This window comes from Echiichthys vipera (assembly GCF_963691815.1).
Source record: "Echiichthys vipera genome assembly, chromosome: 1".
NCBI lineage: Eukaryota > Metazoa > Chordata > Actinopteri > Perciformes > Trachinidae > Echiichthys > Echiichthys vipera.
This window is the reverse complement of record NC_139826.1, coordinates 22,438,441-22,459,866: the sequence shown is the minus strand read 5'-3', so window position 1 is coordinate 22,459,866 and position 21,426 is coordinate 22,438,441. Positions and strand designations below refer to the sequence as shown.

The following is a 21,426-nucleotide window of genomic DNA, read 5'->3' as shown; positions in this document are numbered from 1 at the left end:
TCTATTCAGGCTTCATTTGATAATTAACAGTACATACAGCTTTAGGAAGAAAACGGGGATGTCATAGATCCTACAAGATCCACAGGAGCCAGCAGGGCGCCCCGCTGTAGGATAAATTGTTTGATGTAAATCTCTCCTCATGAGAGCAGCAGAATTGGATGATATATAATGATCCTGCTATCAAGCCAGCAGCATGGGCAGCAGTTAATGGTAACTCATATGCAAAGCCTAGAAGAACCTTCCTCCTCCTCCTCCTCCTCCTCCTGTAATTGGTCTCCTGCCTGCAGGCTCTGCTCACGCTGAACGCGCTCACGCTGAACGCGCCCCCGTGTGGCGGGCAGGAGAAGCGCAGACGCCGCGGGGGGTTTAAAAGCCTCAGCTGAGGAGGAGCTGCCCACAGTACCGAGGAGCTCTACGTCGGGAAAAGTTTACCTCTAACAATCACACTCGACTAAAAGGAGAGAGAAACTGCAAAGATGGCAACTGAAGCCCAAAAGCCACCCCACCTGCACCTGGCTGAGATCACCGCGGCGCAGTTCATCGACATCTGGAAACATTTTGACGCAGACGGTCAGTGCGCGCAAGTATCTATCAGGGAGATGATTGTGGCGTTAATTGGAGGATCAGTTTTTTTTTTTTTATTGGAGGCATAATGTAAGGAAAGAAAAACAAGGGTTTGTTACTAGAAATTCTAGATTGTATTTGTTGTGTTGTGTGTGATGTTTTTTTTCCCAGTGAGAAGTAATAATATGATAATACATAATCCCGTGAAACGCTTCTTTTAAAGAAACAAACAAATATTACAGTAACATTAATAACTACTGTAAGAAAAATAATATATTCGCTCCAGCTATTTGGACATCAACACAACCTATATAATAAATATTTAGTATTGGTTTTCTTGTAATAGTTGGTGCGCCTGCTATGAAGCGCGTGTGTAATGCACTTTTGTGCGATATAATCACTAATCAATCATTTATGCTGTAAATGAATGCATTTCTGTGATTAAAACTGTATTATTTTAGACTTTGATGACAGAAATGAAATAAGACTCCGTCAGAGTTAAGTTATAGAGAGAGGAGGGGGAGAGGGGGAAGAGGGGGAGAGGGGGAAGGAGCTGAAAGAGAAGAGGAAGAGAGGGAAGGGGAGATGGGGGAGGGATAAAAGGATGCAAAGGAGGGAGGATGAGAGAGAGACAGAGCGGGAGAGAGAGAGAGAGAGAGACAGAGCGGGAGAGAGAGAGAGAGAGAGAGAGAGAGACAGAACGAGAGAAAGAGAGAGAGAGAGGGGGGGGGGAGAGAGAGAGAGAGAGGATGAAGTGTGTTTTCTCCTGAGTTTGTTGGGAGGGGCTTCTGGATCTGAGAGCTTTCTGGTAATGAACGTGTGTGTGTGTGTGTGTGTGTGTGTGTGTGTGTGTGTGTGTGTGTGTGTGTGTGTGTGTGTGTGTGTGTGTGTGCGTGTGTGAGTGTTATTCACATCCTTTACAAAAATGTAGCTAAAACATTGAAAATGTATAGTTAAATTAAAAATCAAAAGTAAAAGTAAACATTACGCAGGTAGAAGGTGTCGTTGATATTATAGAATTATTGCAACAATCCTTCATGAGGGATGTTTACTGTTTATCATTGTTACTGATGATGAACAATTTTAAATTGTTGTTGGTCGAGATGGAGATAAATTCAACTATTTACTTTCATGCTTTCGTTTTAATCTATAACAATAAGAGAGGAATTTTTTGGGAAAAGGGAATGGGAAAGGCCCTTTCTAGAGCCAGTGTTTGGTTTGTCCTTCCTGGGCTGCTGTAGAAACATGGCGGTTCAACATGGCGGACTGCATAAAAGCATGGAAATAGAAAAAAGACTGGACAACAGATGAAAAATGGGGCCCATTCATTCCTATGGAAAGCTGCTCAGCGGTGCAGGCTCCCGTAAGGACATCAACATTTTTGGTTCTCGTGAATGCAGGAGGACTTACCGGATGTAGAAATCCTCATGTTCCCAAGTCTATGCCCGAGCGCCAAGCACGAAACAACACGAATGGAAAAACATCGGACAAAATGCACAAGATTTTGAGCAGAAGAGTTGTCTTGCTGCCAGAACCTTTTGCTGAATGTTTTTCCACCCTGTCTCTTTTTAGTAGCGCACCATCCTTCTTCTTCCCATAACTCGATTTTGGTAGGGTCTAAAACTGTGTCCACCTGCATATTTTAGTAGAGGGTCTTAGGCGAATGTGCTTCCGCGCCATCGGACACAACACAAACAGTCTTGGGATGCAGCACCACACTTGGCCACAAAGCCCATGGGAGCATTCGACAAGAGCGCCTGTACAATCTGAGGTGCAGGAGACATCTTTGAAAGCTACGGCTACACCGCTTGGACAAACCAGTCTGCACGAAATGAAGTGGACAAGAAACAATACGTGAAAAGTCCGCTAGTATGCAGATGCAGATGTGACAGACACTAGCTTCATTTTTTACCAATTTTCAACTAAATTTGATTTGGTTAGAATTTATAAATACATTTATTTAGGCTCATTTATTTATACAGTCTATGGTCTCACCATGAGCCACTCCGGTTTATAGTGCTTTTCATATTTTAAATTGAAGGATTATTTCCTGAAGCCATTCAGAAGGCTCTCTGACCTCTATTGTTAAACCCTTGACTGATACACGCACAGCTCTGAAGTATCTCACAAAAGCCACACTCAGTCAACACTTACTGTTGGTTTGACCCATGACCGTTGTTTGAGCCTAAGCTTCTTCAAGCAGCTCCACTGGAGTGTTTAGGGGTTGAAGACATATTTCCACTTCATGGTACGGCACATCTCTACTCAACTCCACTCGCTCTTTTTCCATTTTCCATTAATGGATGGTACCTGGTACGTCTTTAGTAGCAGCTCGGTCGAGGATCCAGGAGAGCCAAAAGGTGAGGTGAAACACTGCAGACCACTGACTGGGCAAAGAAAAATTGTCTCTAGTCCGACACGGGACATCCTGCACAAACACACCATTTTCAAATAGCCCAGCAACCACCATTTTTTATTAATTTGACCCAGATTTTAAAAAATGGCAGCCTGCAAAACTACGTGCCACAATTAAAAAAAGTGCAGGTAGTTCCTCTGTTTAGTTGCCAATCAAAGGATGCAGTGTCCTGAAGTGAAGATGACTACTATCCGCAGTGGAAAGTGAAATGGAGTGGAAAAGTACCTGGTAACAAAAGTGAGTTGAGTCGAACAATCCAGTTGAAATGAGGCATAAGTGTTCTGCTCAAGGGCAACACAATCACAGTAATGAGGGTGAATAAACCAGAACTAATTATGTCCCCACCTCGATGGGTAGAATCATGGAGTGAATTGCATAGAAAAGTGTTTGCTTTTTTGGACTCACAACCATGAAGAAAAAGCTAAAACCTCCCTCCTCCGTTTGACAAAATGTTTCGAAGCATTGCCCTCTTTTGTTCAAATGAAGCAGTCATATGGAAAATGATTGATCCAGGGGAATAAAGGCTTTTACCTCACCACAGGAATAGTCTCACTCAAAGTAAACACAGAATCTTCTGTCCACTCTATAAAACCGTCTATTTCTGGGGACATGTTGGGGATGGCTTGTTGAATAGCATCATGGCAGCGTTTTCTTGACCGCAGCTGCAGCACAGCAGTGACTGACTGGACTGAAGCTCCTATTGGCTGCAGGGAAAAGAAGGAAAACAAACAAACAAACAAATAACTGAACTAGTTGAAAAATGTGTGCAGTGATTTTCCGGCAGTCTCCAAACTTGTGTGGGCTTTTTTTTTTTTACATTGAAGTGATTTTTGTATGTTTGTTTTTGTTGTTTTCCGTCATTATGAGTTCGGCTTCCATGGTTTTTGAGGTGCAATTGAGCAATCAGCATCGTCAGTTGAGCTGTGTATGAAAATGTTTGTGTTTGAAATGTTTTGGAAGTAGAGGGATGCATCTGCTCTGTATGTAGTGTGCAGTGGTGCGCTCTATGTGGCAGCTGACATATTTTGTCAGTAAACTGAGGCAGTGAGCCTCATCAAACTGAGAACACAGTTACTTATGTGGGCTTTACTACAAGAGAGATACTCTGTACTGTATTTATTAACCAGTTATGCACACTACGTTTTCATTAATTGTTAATTCTTTGGATTACGCCCAATTACCTGTAAAAGGACCCACAGCTACCTTGTGAATAGGGCTAATGTTAGCAAATGTTAGCATGCTAAGTTGCTAAACTTAGATAGTGAACATGATAAACATGCCTGCTGAACATCTTTTCCATTGCTTAAAATTAAATGTATTACTCTTTTGTCAAAGTGAGGGAGGGCTAGGGTATCAGCTAACGCTATCTTAGTTAGCAAGGCCCATCCCTAATTTACATCAACCGTGATTAATTGGGATGCAAGTTTTGGCTAACTAAAAACATGCTTTAAACAAAATGTTATTACTGGAAACAAAGGAACAGCTGCCTCCTTAGGGCGTCTTTTAGCACAACCAAATGCTGAGCAAGACCAAAAGGTTACAGTTACCTTAGATGAAGTAAAAACACACTGTGACAGGGTTAAAGTCCTGAGACAATAACACAGACTCCAAAACACCCCAAAACAAGTTCATAGCTATTTTAATGTATGCAGAGCTGTGGATATGCAGTGCTAAGGCCCTTTCCTGATTGACAGGTCACCGTACAGCCCTTTGCTTTATCCTCTATTTTACTCGAATTGGGGCCATATTTTAAAAATTGACCCTTAAACTCAAACTAGAAAATGTTTACTGGGGTAATAGTCAAGCGAGAAGTAGGATAATTTTTTCATTGACTTATATAGAATCAGACTTATGTTTGGAGCCAGTTGAGTCGCCCCCAGCTGGACATTAGAAAGAATGCAGGTTTAAGGCACTTCCACATTAGCTTCACTTTTTGGAGGTTATTTTTTTGCCCCCGCAGGCAGCTTTTTGAAAGTGGGTGTTATAGAAAGTAATATCGTGAGGGGTTAATGTGCTCACCCTTGTTTAACTGGAAGGTTAAAACCAGCAAAACCAACAATATCCGATTCGGAGCAAATTGGCTAACACAAATTTTTTAGTACAGACCTTAATTGTTTGGCTAAAACGGGGTAATAGCCATTACTTAGTCAAAATGCCAAAATGATGATACGTTATTATCAGTTTAAGTTAATGAAAGCGAAGAGCAAGTGAACTGAATGTCACCTTTAGTTTGTTGTGTCTGCCTGCTTTGTTTCTGCTCTCATAGCTTTCCGTCCCTGCAGTGATTTGTTTTTATCTAAAACAGCAGCTCAAATAAAGCACAGATGGTGACATGGAGCACCTATCAAATACCGTGTGCAAATGAATATGGGCAGGGAGACGAGAGGACGGGGGGGAGGTGAGGGAGACCATGATCAGAAAGGAGAGGAGATGAGAGGATAAGAGATTAAGAGATGAAGAGGGGAGCAGGGTGAATCTCTGCATTTTATTCTGTACATCTGTGTTTTATTCTGAATTGAAGTAACAATTTTATTAACATCTATTTTGTATAAGGCACAAACCCCAATCCCAGTTCAGACTGTGGACAGATGGGACTCATTCTTATGATTAAAAAGAGAGTGCTGAATGTCCTATATGTTACCCTGCAGGAAAACCAGTGGAGTAAATTATTGTATTAAAATCATCCCGGTCATGTGACTGTCAGAAGACGTACAAATCCAGACCGAAGGACAGAATGTCCCAATAAGCATCAATCTGACTGCACACTTTCACCCTCTTAGGCAAGAAAACTCATTATACTGCTTACACTCCAGCTACGACTCTTGTGGGTTGTTTTTTTTCTCCTGCTGCAGCACATCACTGAATCCCCATAATCCAGAAATGCCAATTTGGCACAAGATATATGAGGGAGAACCGAGAATTTTCCCTAGACACACACTTGTTTTTGTGTGGCATGCCTTCAGTTTATGAAAGTGAGTTTTCAATTAAAAGTTTTTTGTTGTGTAGAGATGATGTGACACATGTTAATCTCATTCCCTGGCATTGAAGATCTCCAGGCTTCACTCATGAATATTGACGAACTGATTGATTTGTCCACTGAATTCAGGGCCTAACCAACCAAATATTCTAAGCCCCTTTCACACATGCAGTCTATTTCCTTCAAGGGTTCATGTGTGAACGAGAGCAGGGACCCATATTCACTGACCATTTTCCACCTCAGGACCTACTAAAACTTCAGGGAAAACGCCGGTATGGCTGTGTTGTGATGTAAGAAATAACATTTCAGGGACAATTAAGTAAAGTGTTACGTCCATCTGACAAAAACGCTTTTAAGCTGATTGAGTAAACCCACGACAAGACTCCGCTGATCAGGTAGATCACGAAAAAACATGATATGTCCTGCAAACTTGTTGAAATACATTTCAAGAACATTGGCACGGGTAGACAGCAGACAGTTCCTCAATTCTGCAATGTTCTTGAAAATAATAAGAGACGTCTTTCGTCGTGCACACGCACGTTATTTGGCTGTTGAGTTTTATGGCTGTTGGTTTCCATAAGTGTTTCACTACTGCCATCTGCAGGACCTTTGCCCCATCTAGTCTGGTGTGAAATGATGTTCCTGAATGTAGTGCATGTTTGAATAGTGAAAATCAGTAGGGTTGCCTGAAAGGTTATCCCAGTAATTTTGTGTGAAAGAGGCTTTAGAAATACTCAGTAAGCAGTTTACAGTTTGCTGCTACTTGGATCCGATCACAGACGACTTGAGACAGGACTAGCACTCAAGGTTTGGCAACTGTTATAAGACTTTAAAGGACCCTGAATGACCTTTAATCTTTCATCCACAGTCTTTAATTAAACTTTTGAACAGTCAAGGAAGCTTTAGGCGACTTAAAAGCTTCATAACATAATTTGTGCCAAACCAATTTAGTTCCTCTGGTGCTCCACAGGAAATGGCTACATCGAAGGAAAGGAGCTGGAGAACTTCTTTAAAGAGCTGGAGACTGCAAGACGAGGAGCAGGCGTGGTGAGTGTGTGCAAATTTCTAAATACTTACAAAGGTAAATATAATACCCAAAGTTGCTTGTGTAGCAGACGCATGTTAATGCCATATACTTTACAGTAAATAGAGATGGACGACGTGGCTCCACTTCTTCTCACTGTACAAAAGTGAAGCGGATACGAGCGGCGCCATGTTTCAATCTTGCAACCAGAGTCTACGCAGACAATCGGGAGTTGATCACGGCTGTCAATCACGTTGTTGATGTTTCCCCCCGTTTTTAATAATTCCTTAAAACCAAATGTACAAGAATAAAAAACGTGATAAAAAACTGCCTACATCCACAGAAACCATCTTTGGGAAAAATGTATTTGAGGTGTACTCTGAGTTTTAAAGTTGTACTCCATATGATTTGAGAAACGTTGTTTATAGTGGGCTTTGTGGCGGTAAAATGTAATTGCAGGCGAGCCTGTTCTTTCAGAGCCTCCATCTTGTCACGTTCACGGTCACTATGTGTGTTGACAATTTGTTTTGTTAATTGTTGTTTTGTTAACTTGATTGAAGCACATTAACATCTCTACTTCCAGTCCATCCCCTATATGTTACCCTCTTAAATCCACACGCACACGCACACGCACACGCACACACACACACACACACACGCACGCACGCACGCACGCACGCACGCACGCACGCACGCACGCACGCACGCACGCACGCACGCACGCACGCACACACACACACACACATGTACCTATTTTACTTCCGCCTTTACTACAAGACTGACTCACTCTTTGATTTTTTAAAATTTGATTTTATCTTAAAAGGCAATTAAATAGAAATCTTACGGAGTATAACTTTAACTTTGCTCATCCTCTAATATGGAGGGGGCGGGACTTATGAACTACACTGTAGTCCGCCACCAGGGGGCGATGGAGATGCTGTTGCTTCACTTCTGGGGCTGTCCATCTTTATATACAGTCTACGATTAATACAAGTTAATTTTTTATGGTTTCATTTTCCACAACAAATCGTTCAGTCCATTATTTGACAAAACAAAATATACATATATAATAATCATATTCTTTAAATTTACAAACTCAAAGATCTCCGTTTCATTCTCTTTGGCGGCCATGTGTTACCCCATTCTGCGATAGATAGTGACCTAAAAAAATTTATTTCATATAATTAGATTTCAAGATTATGACTTTAATTTAGTTTCATCATTATGTTCATAGGAAACATTATCTGGGTGGTCGTTCATTTCATAATAAAATTGAGTAGCTGTTGCAGGTTAGTCGTGATATGAACATGACTCTTGAGGACAGGGTTGGCTCGGGTACCATGTTTTACTAAGGTATGTGTGAACTAAAGACTGCATTATCATAAGTCTCTTTGATCTGTGTTTGGATGTGGTTGCAGGATCCCACACATGCTGTGTTCAAAGAAAAGATGAAAGAGTTCATGGCCAACTTTGACAAGAATGCTGATGGGAGGATTGAGATGTCAGAGGTGAGAAAAACTAAAAGCAGCTACCTCTGGGGCGTCCTAGAGCGGTCTAATGGTTAAGACAAATACAGTATATCCGCAACATCCCTGGTTTGACTCCTGTAACAAAATAACCCTCTTTGTGCCTATATTCTCTCCTGTATCTTCACTATCTACCGATCCAATATAGCTGTTTGAATAAAGCCTACATTTGAAATGTTTCCTGTCTTTATAAAAGTAAAATCTAAAGCATAAACTTAAAAGTCTCTGGAATAATAATTATGCTGTCTCTTCATTTTCCACTCTCCAGTTGGCTCAGCTTCTGCCAACAGAGGAAAACTTCCTGCTTTGTTTCAGAGAGTTTGTGGGGTCCAGCGCCGCCTTCATGGCTGTAAGTTTTTATGTATTTGTATCTGTCTACCGTACCGTATAAATGCCGCATGTCAACCAATGACAACTAATCATATAACTCTATTTATTAGATCTGCTCTGCCAAGCTCTCACACTCATCAAAACTGATTCAATGTAATGATGGTCAATGTTTTGGATTTTACAATGGACAGCCCCAAAAGCCACTGTTAGCTTTCTTCTCTCTTTGTTTCTGTTGGAAAACATTACTCATTGACTAACTGATGAACTGAGAAATGTTCCCACAAATGCCTCAAGTCAGCAACGCTGTCACAACTCATTCTGTGGGACACATGCTCAACTGTTCCATTTAGCAGCTTTTCCATCAAACACTTTAGGTATAGTACCCTTAAACCGTAAACATGTACCTAAAAACATAATCTGTTTTGCGTTTTCACCGCTGAGGGTACTGTAAATGTCGGTGGGGTTATTACTGGATGTTAAGAGCTGTGGACAGCCATACACTGAGACACCAGCTGAAAACCGTTTCATTCCTCACTTCTCCATCCAGCTCTCGCTAAATTTTCGATGATGCAGAGGAATCCCAGACTGCAGTGTTTCTAGCTCTACCTTTTAGTACCTTTTAGATGTTTTGTTCATCCCTGACCGCATAAAGCTGACCTCAATGGTCCTGTTAGATATATATTAACTTAATTCACAGTCCTTACTAATTCCATAAATTAGTATTGTTACTATTACAGTTATCATCAAATCAAACAACCCATATCTCAAATCGTTCTCTGTTTACTAAATCAAAAATAGTCGACTGACCTTTAACCATTGTGCCTCACTTTAAAAAGCTTTGATTTCGAGGAAAAAAAGGTCTGTGTCAAAAAACTACCATAAAAATATATATTGATATTATTTTCCACCTATACTGACTTAAATATGCTAACCAACTTTAGTCCGGGTCGACAAAAACTGAATTCATTTTGACATTCACTGTGTTTTAACCCTTTAAAGACCAGTTCTTGACATGATGCCACTATGTTTGTAATAGATTTTTACACAGCTATTTAATGCCTTCCCAGCAAATAAACAACAGCATATTCGACTCTCACTTCTCCTTCGGTTGCATATGTCGAAGTAATTATAGAGAAAACGGTGAGGCATCGAACATCTGTCCCACTGTGATTGAAAATAACCCACACACACACACACACACACACACACACACACACACACACACACACACACACACACACTGGGTGTACTCGGGCTTGAGCTGAGGAATGATGCAGTGGTGTGATGTTCAGGCCGCTCGGTGTGTTAAAGCTATTCTCAGACAGAACATACATTATGAATGGAGCAGAGCTTTCTGCAGGGGGAAAGCAGTGAGTGCTCGAGGGGTGTAGGTATCCATCTTTGATAAGGGCTTTGACAAACTCTATATTTGCACAATGTCAGGTGACACACTTCCGTCATTTCTCTTAATTGTCTTTTTTCCTGTAAATCAGATAATATATAGAAAAGGTATTTTGTTTGTGGTTGAAGTAGCACATGTGTTTTCTGAAAGCTTCTGTAACAGCATGGCTCTTCTCCTGCAGGCCTGGCGGAGGTATGACACCGACCGAAGTGGATACATTGAGTCGAATGAGCTGAAGGTAAAACACAACGTGTCAAACTCTGCGAGACAGCTGATTAATGTAGAATAATTTAAAGTAAAAGACACATCTGTTCTGACAAAGGTTTGATCGTATCATTTAACTTTTCTCTCTTCAGGGTTTCCTGTCAGACCTGCTGAAGAAGGCTAACAGAAACTACGATGACAAGAAGCTCAATGAGTACACACAGACAATTGTGAGTATTACTGGGGATGTAATGTGTTTTTCCTATTTAAGATATACTTTTTTTTCCCCTAGAAGAGATTGTGCTTAGGCAAATGTGCTACAGACAGCTGTAATCAACTTAAAACAATACCAGGACAGAGGACAGTGGTACGGAAAAGACAGTGAATGAGTTACATACAACAAGGATATGTTAGATAATGCAAGATATCTAAAGAGATACATGACATATTGCACATGCCCTGTGAGATACAAGATATAAATACTTAAGCTATATTAAATGAGGAAGGGAAATGAAAAAAAAAACGAAATACAACAGTGCCTCCTTGCCTGTGAACTCCAAGTAGGGATTAGCCCATTTTCTTGTTGAGTGGTGTTATATACTTCTATGAGCTCAACATTATAACTGCAAAAGTTTTATCACTGTTCACCGTAGGAAATCCAACTTATGTCTTACTTATCTATATTTATAGTAACATTACAATAATGCCTACACTGATATTGACAAAGCAATGCATTTTTTAGACCCAATTTCATAAGAAACAATCGATTATATTACATATACACTACACTGTATCAGTTAGCTGTGACATAATTCAGCGATGCTTCAAAGTTGTCAGTAACTCTTTGAATTATCATATTCAGCAGTACATCATCTACGCCCATCTGTTCAAAATGAAGCACTTGGCTTCTGCGTTTCTACATAATGTAGCTGAAAAAAAATCCCTAAAGGCTTTAATTTTAATCTACGGAACAACATCAGCGTCTGGGTTCACCCACATCCACTCAACAACCGGCAGCCATTTAAACACGTAGGACCGTACATGAAGGTGTTTTAAGACCTCCTGTTTGCTTTTGTTAATAAATTATCTTTTTTCTGTGCAGCTGAGGATGTTCGATCTTAATGGCGACGGTAAGCTCGGCCTCTCTGAGATGGCGAGGTGAGTGTGTCTCCACTTTTATTTGGTTGTTTTTTAAACCTCCCTTAAAGATGGACAGTCAAGATGAAACCTTCTTTGTTGTGTCACTTCAGGCTGTTGCCGGTCCAGGAGAACTTCCTGCTGAAGTTTGAGGTAGGATGACACTCAAATTGATTTTAAATCAATTACTACGGCAACTAAAGTCCCTCCGATGTAGAGAAGTCAGACAACACTGGAGATTGAGTACAATTCAACATCATTGGATTCACTACAAGAGGATTATTTGTCATAAAGAACTGAATGGACATATGGGGCGTTGACACACATGCGTGTTTACTTACGTTAAGTCCTATAGGAATTATATGTTACAGCGTAACATTTCTTTAAGAGCTCAGCGTAGGTGTGTTTGTTTTTGGTGTTTTTAGTGAGGTATAAAAAGGTTATTTTTGAAACTTTCTTCCATATATAGTATGTATAACACTTTGATACTTCAAATCAAATATAGTATGCTCAGACAAAGGTAATGCGTTATGGTGGCTTTACACTGAAACAGACAGAAAGGGTAGATTCCCCTGAATCATCTGATGTATAACACTTGATTTCAAGGGTTTAATAGAAATGAATGGCTTCTCTTGTTTGTTTGGGAACCGCTTTTATCTTCGACTGAATCATTTTGATTATTATTAAACAACAATCATTTAAATCTAGAAATAAAATGGGAATAGCTCATCTTATTGCACAGTTTCCTGTTTATTCTTAGCTGGAAGACATACCGAGGGAATACATAGCCACTATGTAAACCAGTTCAAAGTTCAACATTTGTAGCAGAGGGACGATACTAATCTACATTTATCTCTGCATGTATCTTCTCGTGTATGTTCCCAAATGTACATGCTAGCTCGCAAGAGCAGGTCAACAATTCCTTTCCCGACAGTGGATTAGTCTGATCAGGATTAACTCAACTCTAGTCCCAGTTATCATAATCTGCATGGATTAATATCAGTTCTTGATCTGGCGGGTGCTTTTACCACTCTCTAGAAATACCCCGCTGTTTCTAACAATCTCTCTCTCTCTCTTCACACAGGGCATTAAGCTCACAGTTAAAGAATTTGACTCCCTCTTCACCTTCTATGATAAGGTGAAAAGAGATTTTTATCTATGTGTTTGCTGTCGTATCAGTGTAATGTAATATGCATTATGTCTGTGTGTTTGTTGTATTTTCTACGAGGCTGCAGACTCTTGTGTGTGAATGCGGATACTTCACTTACACTGTCCATCCGTACCGTGCCCAAGCACGTTTCACGGCTAAAGTGTAGTTCGTTTGACCAGTGTGAGTACCGCGCTTAGGAGAGGTACGCTCCTTTTGGGAGAGGTGGGGCTTTGTAAAGCACGTTTGCACATGTACAAGCACGAGCGTGCGCAGGTGTATCAGCCCGAGCACGAGGCCTACGGCGGTTCTGAAATCATTTTATGTGCGCCCTTTTTGGACATAGAAAAAAGAAGGACGGACCATGCGCGGACATTTAAAACAATGGCGGCGAAAGGTTCACGTTGGTGTGATGCGGAGGTGGAGTGTACAAAAGCGCACAAAAACTCTGAGGTCTGTGGAAAGATTTGTAAACAAAGCGACGCATCGCGCTGATGTCAATCAATGTGTGTGACGTGTTACGGCGTGATGGCGTATAGGCAGGCAAGAAGCATTCGCACAAGGCCCAGGTAGTGTGAGTACAAATGGACCTGGCCCACGACAAGTACCCTAAAGCACGGGGCACGGTACGGATAGACAGTGTGAGTGCACCCTAAGTGCATGAATTTTGAGAGGGAAGTGTTCGCACACAGCCGTTATACACTTACCAGAAATGTTGATCGCAACATTTGACTGCTTCATCTTATGTGTTATCGTTGGTAATATCAAATCTTTACAGACTGCTAACTTAAACCAATAAACATAATGATGACTTCTTTTAAACAATAGTAAAGTGGTAGTGAAAGAAAACACATATGTAACTTACACTTGTTAACTTTAGTGTTCCCCAGACAACGCATTCTCTTCAACAGGTTCTTATGATATTTTACGAATGTCTATGCAGAAAAAATTCGTATGATATCTTACGAAATATGACGTTCTATTTCACGGCAACCAGAGGTGGACCATGACATGAACACTGGTCCCCTGGTTGAAAGTCCTGTGTTTTGGGACTCATTCACAACCCCAATACTACGTCACCTGATTTCCTGCTTTTCTCCGGATGTTATTTCAGTAGAAAGCACTGCAGCTTCCTCAGCCACCATTTTCACAAGGGTGGTGGTGGTCCCTCTCCTTTAGTAACATAGCCAAGATGGCGACCATTGAGGATGGGAAGAGTCTATTGCGCATACTTATTACTCTAAAAACCATGCCTGCAGCAAAGAAGGATATCAGGTGACGTAACGCAGGACTTTCCCTGTGACGGGTGTTCGTATCCCAGAAGCACCAAGTCAAACCGCAACATATTTTCTAATTCTAACCAACAGAACCAACAAAGCTTTTCTGATGTAGCATTTGACTACGACTACTATTATGACCAATAGCCGTAACCGTCACCTTTTGTTTCCTAAACGTTTCCAATCCACTTCCGATTGCTGTTAAAGAGAACGTCACATTTTGTAGGATATCATCAGAACTTTTGCGCGGAACCCGAGAGATGAGACGTGAGAATACATTGAATTGAGACACAACATTCTTCTTTTTACATGAAACACTTTTCTATTTCCTCTGTATAACTCAGACCTCTCGTGTCGTCTCTTTCACCAGGATGGTAATGGGTATATTGATGAGCAGGAGCTGGATGCTTTGCTGAAGGACCTCTGTGAAAGGAACAAAATGGTAATGAATAGTTAGCCCATTGATTGATCAGTTCAAGTTACTTTTCTACTCGCCAAATATAGAGCTGAGAAAGAACGTCTGCCTGAGATGTCCCTGCACTGTGCTTTACGTTCCCACCATCCATAGACCTTTTTGTGCCCGCTGATTTTATGCGCCTGTGTTGTTTGTGGCAGGACGTGGACCCCGTGGACTCAAAAGGACTGGCGGGTTACAAGAAGAGCATCATGGCTCTGTCTGACGGAGGGAAACTGTACCGCACTGAGCTGGAGATCCTCCTCTGCCGGGACTCAACGCTGTGAGCTTCCTTCCTGGGGCTCTGCCATCCTCCCCCACTGCCTCCTCCATCCTACCTCCTGATGTAACCCGGTGCATGTGTGACCCTTAATCTCGCTACACCACTTAGAGTGAAAACAAAAATGCTCCTGAGAGCACAAAGTGTACCGCTGGCCCTGCTATTTTAGTTTTTCCCTTTTTTTGTTTTCTTCAACTTAACATGCAGTTCCATAGTGAGATAGCCATAGCAATGACTACAGGAAAATATTGTGTATTTATTTATTTAACTTCCCGTTTTTAATATGCATTTTCTTTTTTACTTTAATTTCATATCTTTATGTTCCTCTCCCAAATCAATTTGAGGTTTGCTCTGTAGCATCTGTTCATTTATTTTATTTATTTCTATTTCTACAATATAATCTAATTTGATGAGGCTTGTACTGTTCTATCAAAGATATTACTGAGAGAATGAATAAATATAACATGACAACTCTTGTCCCAATTATTCCATTGCATTAAATAATCATATCTTCATCTAAACGGTGTTCAGCTACACCTCAGCTATCAGGGGAATCATTTCAACTGTGGAAGCTTTGTTTAGTCTTTTTTCTCAGCGCCGTGGAAAAGAAAATAATTTCCCCCACTCTGAGAGTTGTGGGGAAGATTACAGCTCCAGTACAGATGCCCAAAGCAGAGTGTTTTCTCCAGAGTGCTTCACCTTCACTTTCTAATCTCCTGGTAACAGAACGTGTGATGTAGAAAAAGCTTGTGCTGCTCCATTTTTCATAGAGGAGAGTCTCTGAAGCGTCTGTGGCACTTTGAGATGAAGTGAGCAGAGTGGGACAAGATGAAGGATCAGGGACAACAGCAAAAACTACAGCAGGACGATTGTCTTGACTTTTATACTTTTATACAAATATGCCCTGAGAAAATACAACAAAGATATGAGAGATATGCCTCTTTCTCAACATCTTCCCCAATATAATACTGATTATATTTGCTTCTATCATATCTGAGTTACAACATATTTTAATTTCAGATGATATTCAACATTTAAATCTGGCTGAAAAAAACATGAAGGGAAGTTCTTTTGGAAATCTGCTGTCCTAGTTTACTAAAAACAAAAAGAGCCTTTTTTTCTTTATTTATTTAGTACAGAGAGTCAACACACCCCCATACTTCAGCATCTTGGAACAGTCTACCTTCCATCAATTAATAATCAGCTTTTTCATCTTTAATTAAACTCACTATCTTTAAAGCACAGCCCTTCGCACACCACCATCACTGCAACCACACACACACAAACTAACAATACAGTGTTCACGTCCTTCAGCCAATGTTCAATGTTACACACAAGTGAGCATACAAATACACACATACACAGAAATACACACGGGTACACAGTTAACACTGTTAACTGCCGACAACAGGGAAAAAAGGAATTTATCCGCTCTGATTCCTTTCACACGCATAAGTCCCACTCAGTGAGAGTAATAAGACAAACGAGGGAAACGGACAGATGAGAGTCTGTTATTTACCCTCTGTTCACACACACACACACACACACACACACACACACACACGCACACGTACATGCATGCAGGCTAAAAAAATAGTAGCGAGTATAGTCACTTATATAGGATATGGTTGTTATATACTGAACCCTTTATACATGCAACAGCAGCTCAATCTGCAGGTGAACCATTCAGAGATGACAGCATTTATTTTTTATTTAACTCAAAAGATGCCATGATGCTAATTATTTATCATTATCTTTTTCTCCTATTCAACGCATCACTCTGGATTTTCTAGATACAATTAATTTAGATCATTAGTTTTCAACCATTTTATTATATAGGACAGACAGGAAAAGGGGTGAGAGAGAGGGGGAGACATGCAGCAAAGGGCCGCAGGTCAGAGTCAAACACCCAGCTGCTGCCTCGAGGACTTTCAGCCTCTTTACACAGGGTGTCTGCTCTAACCACTGAGCCACCCCTTGATAGAGGTTTACATATTATGATATATGTTGTTCCTAAGATGTCTGTTGCTCTAGAAAATCTATGCGAATATTAGTGATATTTTTGGATCTCAGTCTAAAGTGTCTCTTATTACAAACCCTCGGGACAATGTTGTTGTTTTTTTAACTATACAGTAGAAGCCACATGACTTATATTGCTGCGTGGAACATAAAATACAAATTAATTCTTACATGGGATACCAGTTTCTAGCTAAATGATATTGGCACTCAACACTAGCACTGGGCCATAACGAGACAATCAAATACATTATAACAATATAGGGTTGATTGGTGCTTTGACAAAATATTTACACAATGAGATTTTTGATAAGTTATCATCAGTAAATGTGAATGTAATGACTAAGTGGGTAAAGGCAAATAATATCACATTAAATGATGAAGTTAGATGAAGTTTAAAATCACTTTACTGTAATGCTCAAAGACGACACATATATCTAGAAGGGTACATGGAGGGACAGCAAAGAGGACGCTGTTGTAGAATAAGCCTGCACCGTGTCAAGTATTATCGCTGTAAGTGACATATGAAATCAAAACTTCCGTCACACAACCTATTAACCCATAACCTCACAAGAGTGGGTGAAGGAGTGACATTTACACATGTTGAACTGTTCTTGAAAATAGAAAATCTTCCTGTAAAGGTCAAATGAGGAGTTGAAGATGTATTTATTGTATGTATGTATTTTAATGTAAAACAGCAACAACAGAAACAGTGAGGACATACTCTCATACATACTCCCATATATATATATATATATATATATATATATATATATATATATACACACACACACACACACACACACACACACACACACACTGTACACTGGCTATTAAATAAAGCCTGTTCAACCCTAAGCTGTGAGCAGTTCTCAGTATTAAAGTCAGTAACACGTCTCTCTTATCAGTTTTCATTCTTTTTCTGCTGCTCTTTCATTTTAATGCTTCTTTCAGCACTGCTCTGCTTTAAAACCCCCATTGCTCTTATTATTTAACTGTCATCAGTTTCTTTCCACTAAGTAGTTTAAGGACAAATGTGGAATGATTGAGATGCAAACCAATACAGATACAGTAGGAAACAAAGGACAGAGTCACTTACTGTATGTTTCTGACTAAACAATAGCACCTGTAAAGGTACATTGCATTTCATCTTGTTTTTTACACTGCACATGTAAATGTGAGCTCTCTCTCTGACATGATGGGTTTGTTGGAAACGTCCATATCTCCTCCACACACCAGCAGTCACACAAATAAGCCAAGTGCGTGTCCCGCACTGTCACTCTGTTGAGGTGCCAGAGAGTCTGAGTTGCAGGAAAATGTTTCACGGACTTTCGTTCTCTGCTGTGTGTGATGTTATTCCAGGCCAATGTCCCTTCTCCAAAGACTGAGCGCCAGTGAGGTTGCTGTTCCTGTAAACTTGTATGACTCTGAATGTCAATCCATTCCGGGCATCTTCACTTAAAGGGATAGGTCAGATGTTTTTGAGTGGGGTTGAATGAGGTATGAATGAGATACATAGTCAGTGTATAACCTACAGCAGATGGAGGTCGGCACACCTCCAGTTTGGAGAAGCAGGGAGGAGGACGGGCACGGAAGCAAAACTGGGGACGAGGGCAGCGGCAAGACGTATTTTTAGCCACCTAAAAAAAAGAAAAACAATGACAGTTTACAGTATATTTAGAATATTTTCACAGCTTGACCTTGCCGTCAGACGGCCCTGTTTAAGTTTCCATTGGAAGGATGAAGCCATTCTAGGCTCTCGTCAAAGCCACCAGACTTCATAGACAAAATCAGGAATTTAATCTCACAGGACACAGGGAGAAGCTCATATATGGGCCTCAGTTAGTTAGTTTGCTTGTGTTATTGTGTGTCTTAGTTGTTTTTAAAGGGTTAGGAACTAACAAAACAAACAAACAAACTAAACTATTGAGGCAATAGAGTCTGGTGGCCTTGACAAGAGCATAAACAAGCTTCAGTTCTCCCTGGATAAATTTAAACAGTGCTAGTTGGGGTTAGGTGAATGCGAAAATATTTTAAATGTAGCATACACTTTAACTAACATTGATTTATTTTAGCCGTGCCTTTTTTATGTCTGTCCTCCTGACTGCTTCTCAAACGGGGGGCGAGCCAACCTCCATCTAGGTAATGCACCGACTATGGATAAGTACCTCAAATGACCCCAATTAAAAAAATCCCTTAACATCAGGCAAAAGCACAATTACACTTACTCATTACAATGAGTGATTTGGGGGAGAAGACAAGAATAATATTTTTACACCAATGGAGGAAGAAAGTGTTATCAACATTTTTCTGTGGCTGACACACTTTCATGCCTGCAGTGTGTGTGTGTGTGTTTTTTAATGTTTGAATCTGATTTTATGTCACACACATCATTCTTTATCTAATTTGAAATGCATTTAAAGCTTCTGCACAAGAAACAGTGAGAGCTGATTGGCTTTGTGGAGTAAAGTGTGGAGAAGGTCTCCATCTGGTGGAAGGTACCAGTGCTCAGCTCTTCATTATTAGACATTTGTCCTTCAGTCAGAACCGTTTTCTGCCTTGGATCAGGTACAATTGAGCATTTAATTTTACTTAACAGGCCACACATACTCAGATATTTAAATCTGGCGCTCCTGGTATTAGAGCATCAACACAGTAACTAGAAAAATAACCGTGATGAACTGGGTGAAGGCAGATAAACAGGTATGGAGCAGCTATAACAGCAGCCGCATCTCCAAAAAAAGTTGATGTATTTCTACTGTGTGACATCGTCCTCAAGTGGACAAATACGGTAACTGCAGGATGCTGCTGTCAGGGAATGACATTATTTCTGCAAACAAGCCTCCTATAAATAAAAAAGTAACCATCACCGTAAAGTTGCTCACTTTACTCAGCTGTGTTTCACTTGAAAACTTGCAGGGCAAAGGTTCAGGAGCATATACCCCTGCTTTAAATGTCAGACTTTTGTCAAATTGTCATTAAAAAGATCAAAACAGAAATACTTTTTTGTTTGTCCAATTTCAAAATATTTAGTCAGGTGGTCAATAGTCGTTGCAGCACTACCATCTGTTGTTTCGTAGACAACATTTTCCATTTAAGGTTCTTATCCTGGACAGCAACAGTGAAGTATAGTCTTATAAACTTACAAATATGCAACTTCTTCAACTTCACTATATCTTTAAAGGGACACTAATCCCTAAAATAGATTTTTACACATAAATTACAGTATATTACAGTAACGTTTCAGCTTTAAATTCTGTGTTTCCCAAGCAGTGGCAAGGAAGTTTTGTTGTTTGTTACCTACTCCAACGAGTAACTGTAGGAACTGATGGAAAAGACTTATTGTGTTTTACTGTTGAGTCCAGAGGCAGCCAGTGTCCACGGGTTAAAGACCAAGGATCTTCTGTGCCTCAGTGGGTGCTTTGACTTTGTGGGTTTAGGTTTAGATCATATTGGTCCTCTATGATATTTACTACAGAAGAGGACACAAGTGATAAAACATTCATGTGTTCTTGTTACTTTAATTAAACATTGTCCATGTGAGATTAATATTGTCAGTGCATCATGACTTGATTTTTATTTAGATTTACCTGAACCTTTTTCTAAAATGTTAGTTTTACTCCATAAATGAAGGCCTACACGTCCAGCCTATTTATAGAAATTTGTATGCAAATATTTGTTATTTAACTTGACCGTTAAATAGGTTGGAGATATATGTATGTAATTTATACTTTTCTACAGTTTTCTCTTGTACTTGTATTTACTTTGTGTTTCTTGACTCCGTATTTGCTTTGAACATCTAATGATGTTGTTAATGTTGATGTTGATTGATCTGTTATTTAACCAGCTAAGGAGCTTAGGGTTGAACAGGCTTTATTTAATAGCCAGTGTACAGTGTGTGTGTGTGTGTGTGTTTGTGTGTTTGTGTGTGTGTGTGTGTGTGCGCGCGCGTGTGTGTGTGTGTGGCTGTCTATAATATATATTATGATGGCATAACATAAGTAAATTAAAGAAGAAAGAGTACTTAAATACACAATAAATAAAGAAGGAAGTAAACAATAAAACAATAAATTCAAAGTAAATAAATAAATACAAAATAATTAAATTGAAAGGTAGGCTATACAATCACATTTCCTTGAAAACACTTGTAGTATATCATATATATATATGAGTTGGTCAATTCTTTCAGTATTTTCAATTCAATTCAATTTTAAATGATAATGACATAACATAAGTAAGAGTACTTAGATACACAATAAAATGAACAGGCATAGAATAAAACAATAAATAAGGCAAAAATAAATACATATAAAGAAACTAAAATAAGAAGTGGGCTATATTGTAACATTTCTTAAAAAAATATTGTAATATATAAGCGGTAAGTACATCTCTTATTATTAATAATTTGGATAGACTCGAAATAATTACAGAATTCAATTTTAAAGCGAATAAAATTTGGCCGAGATTTGGGGAATTTAGTTTTATGGATATGAAATTTTCCCTAAAGAATTGGTGAGTTGGCAATCCACTGTATTGTTTTGTTTTTGTTTTCATAGCAGGTAATGACGTCTTTTGCTTCTTATTTAATTAAGTGATTGTACTGAATGTTGTTGTGCTCTCAACATGTTTGCAGAACTCTTAAATTACACTGACACTCTCAGAATAAATGCAT

General features: G+C 39.7%; 1 protein-coding gene across 2 annotated transcripts; it reads left to right on the top strand.

Moving 5' to 3' along the window:
• Positions 1–476: 476 nt before the first annotated feature.
• Positions 477–14,745, top strand: LOC310950957 (calretinin-like; the record flags this gene model as incomplete). 2 transcript variants are annotated; one of them, XM_083919000.1, is made up of 11 exons in its annotated part: positions 477–570; positions 6,928–7,004; positions 8,400–8,489; positions 8,776–8,856; positions 10,421–10,477; positions 10,596–10,673; positions 11,546–11,601; positions 11,694–11,733; positions 12,665–12,718; positions 14,375–14,446; positions 14,632–14,745. In XM_083919000.1, 11 exons carry the CDS (start codon positions 477–479, stop codon positions 14,743–14,745), a joined length of 813 nt encoding a protein of 270 aa, XP_083775126.1. The 2 variants fall into 2 exon arrangements, with proteins under 2 accessions (XP_083775126.1, XP_083775125.1); XM_083918999.1 differs by having other exon boundaries at positions 6,928–7,010; positions 14,620–14,745.
• Between the last annotated feature and the right edge of the window lie 6,681 nt (positions 14,746–21,426).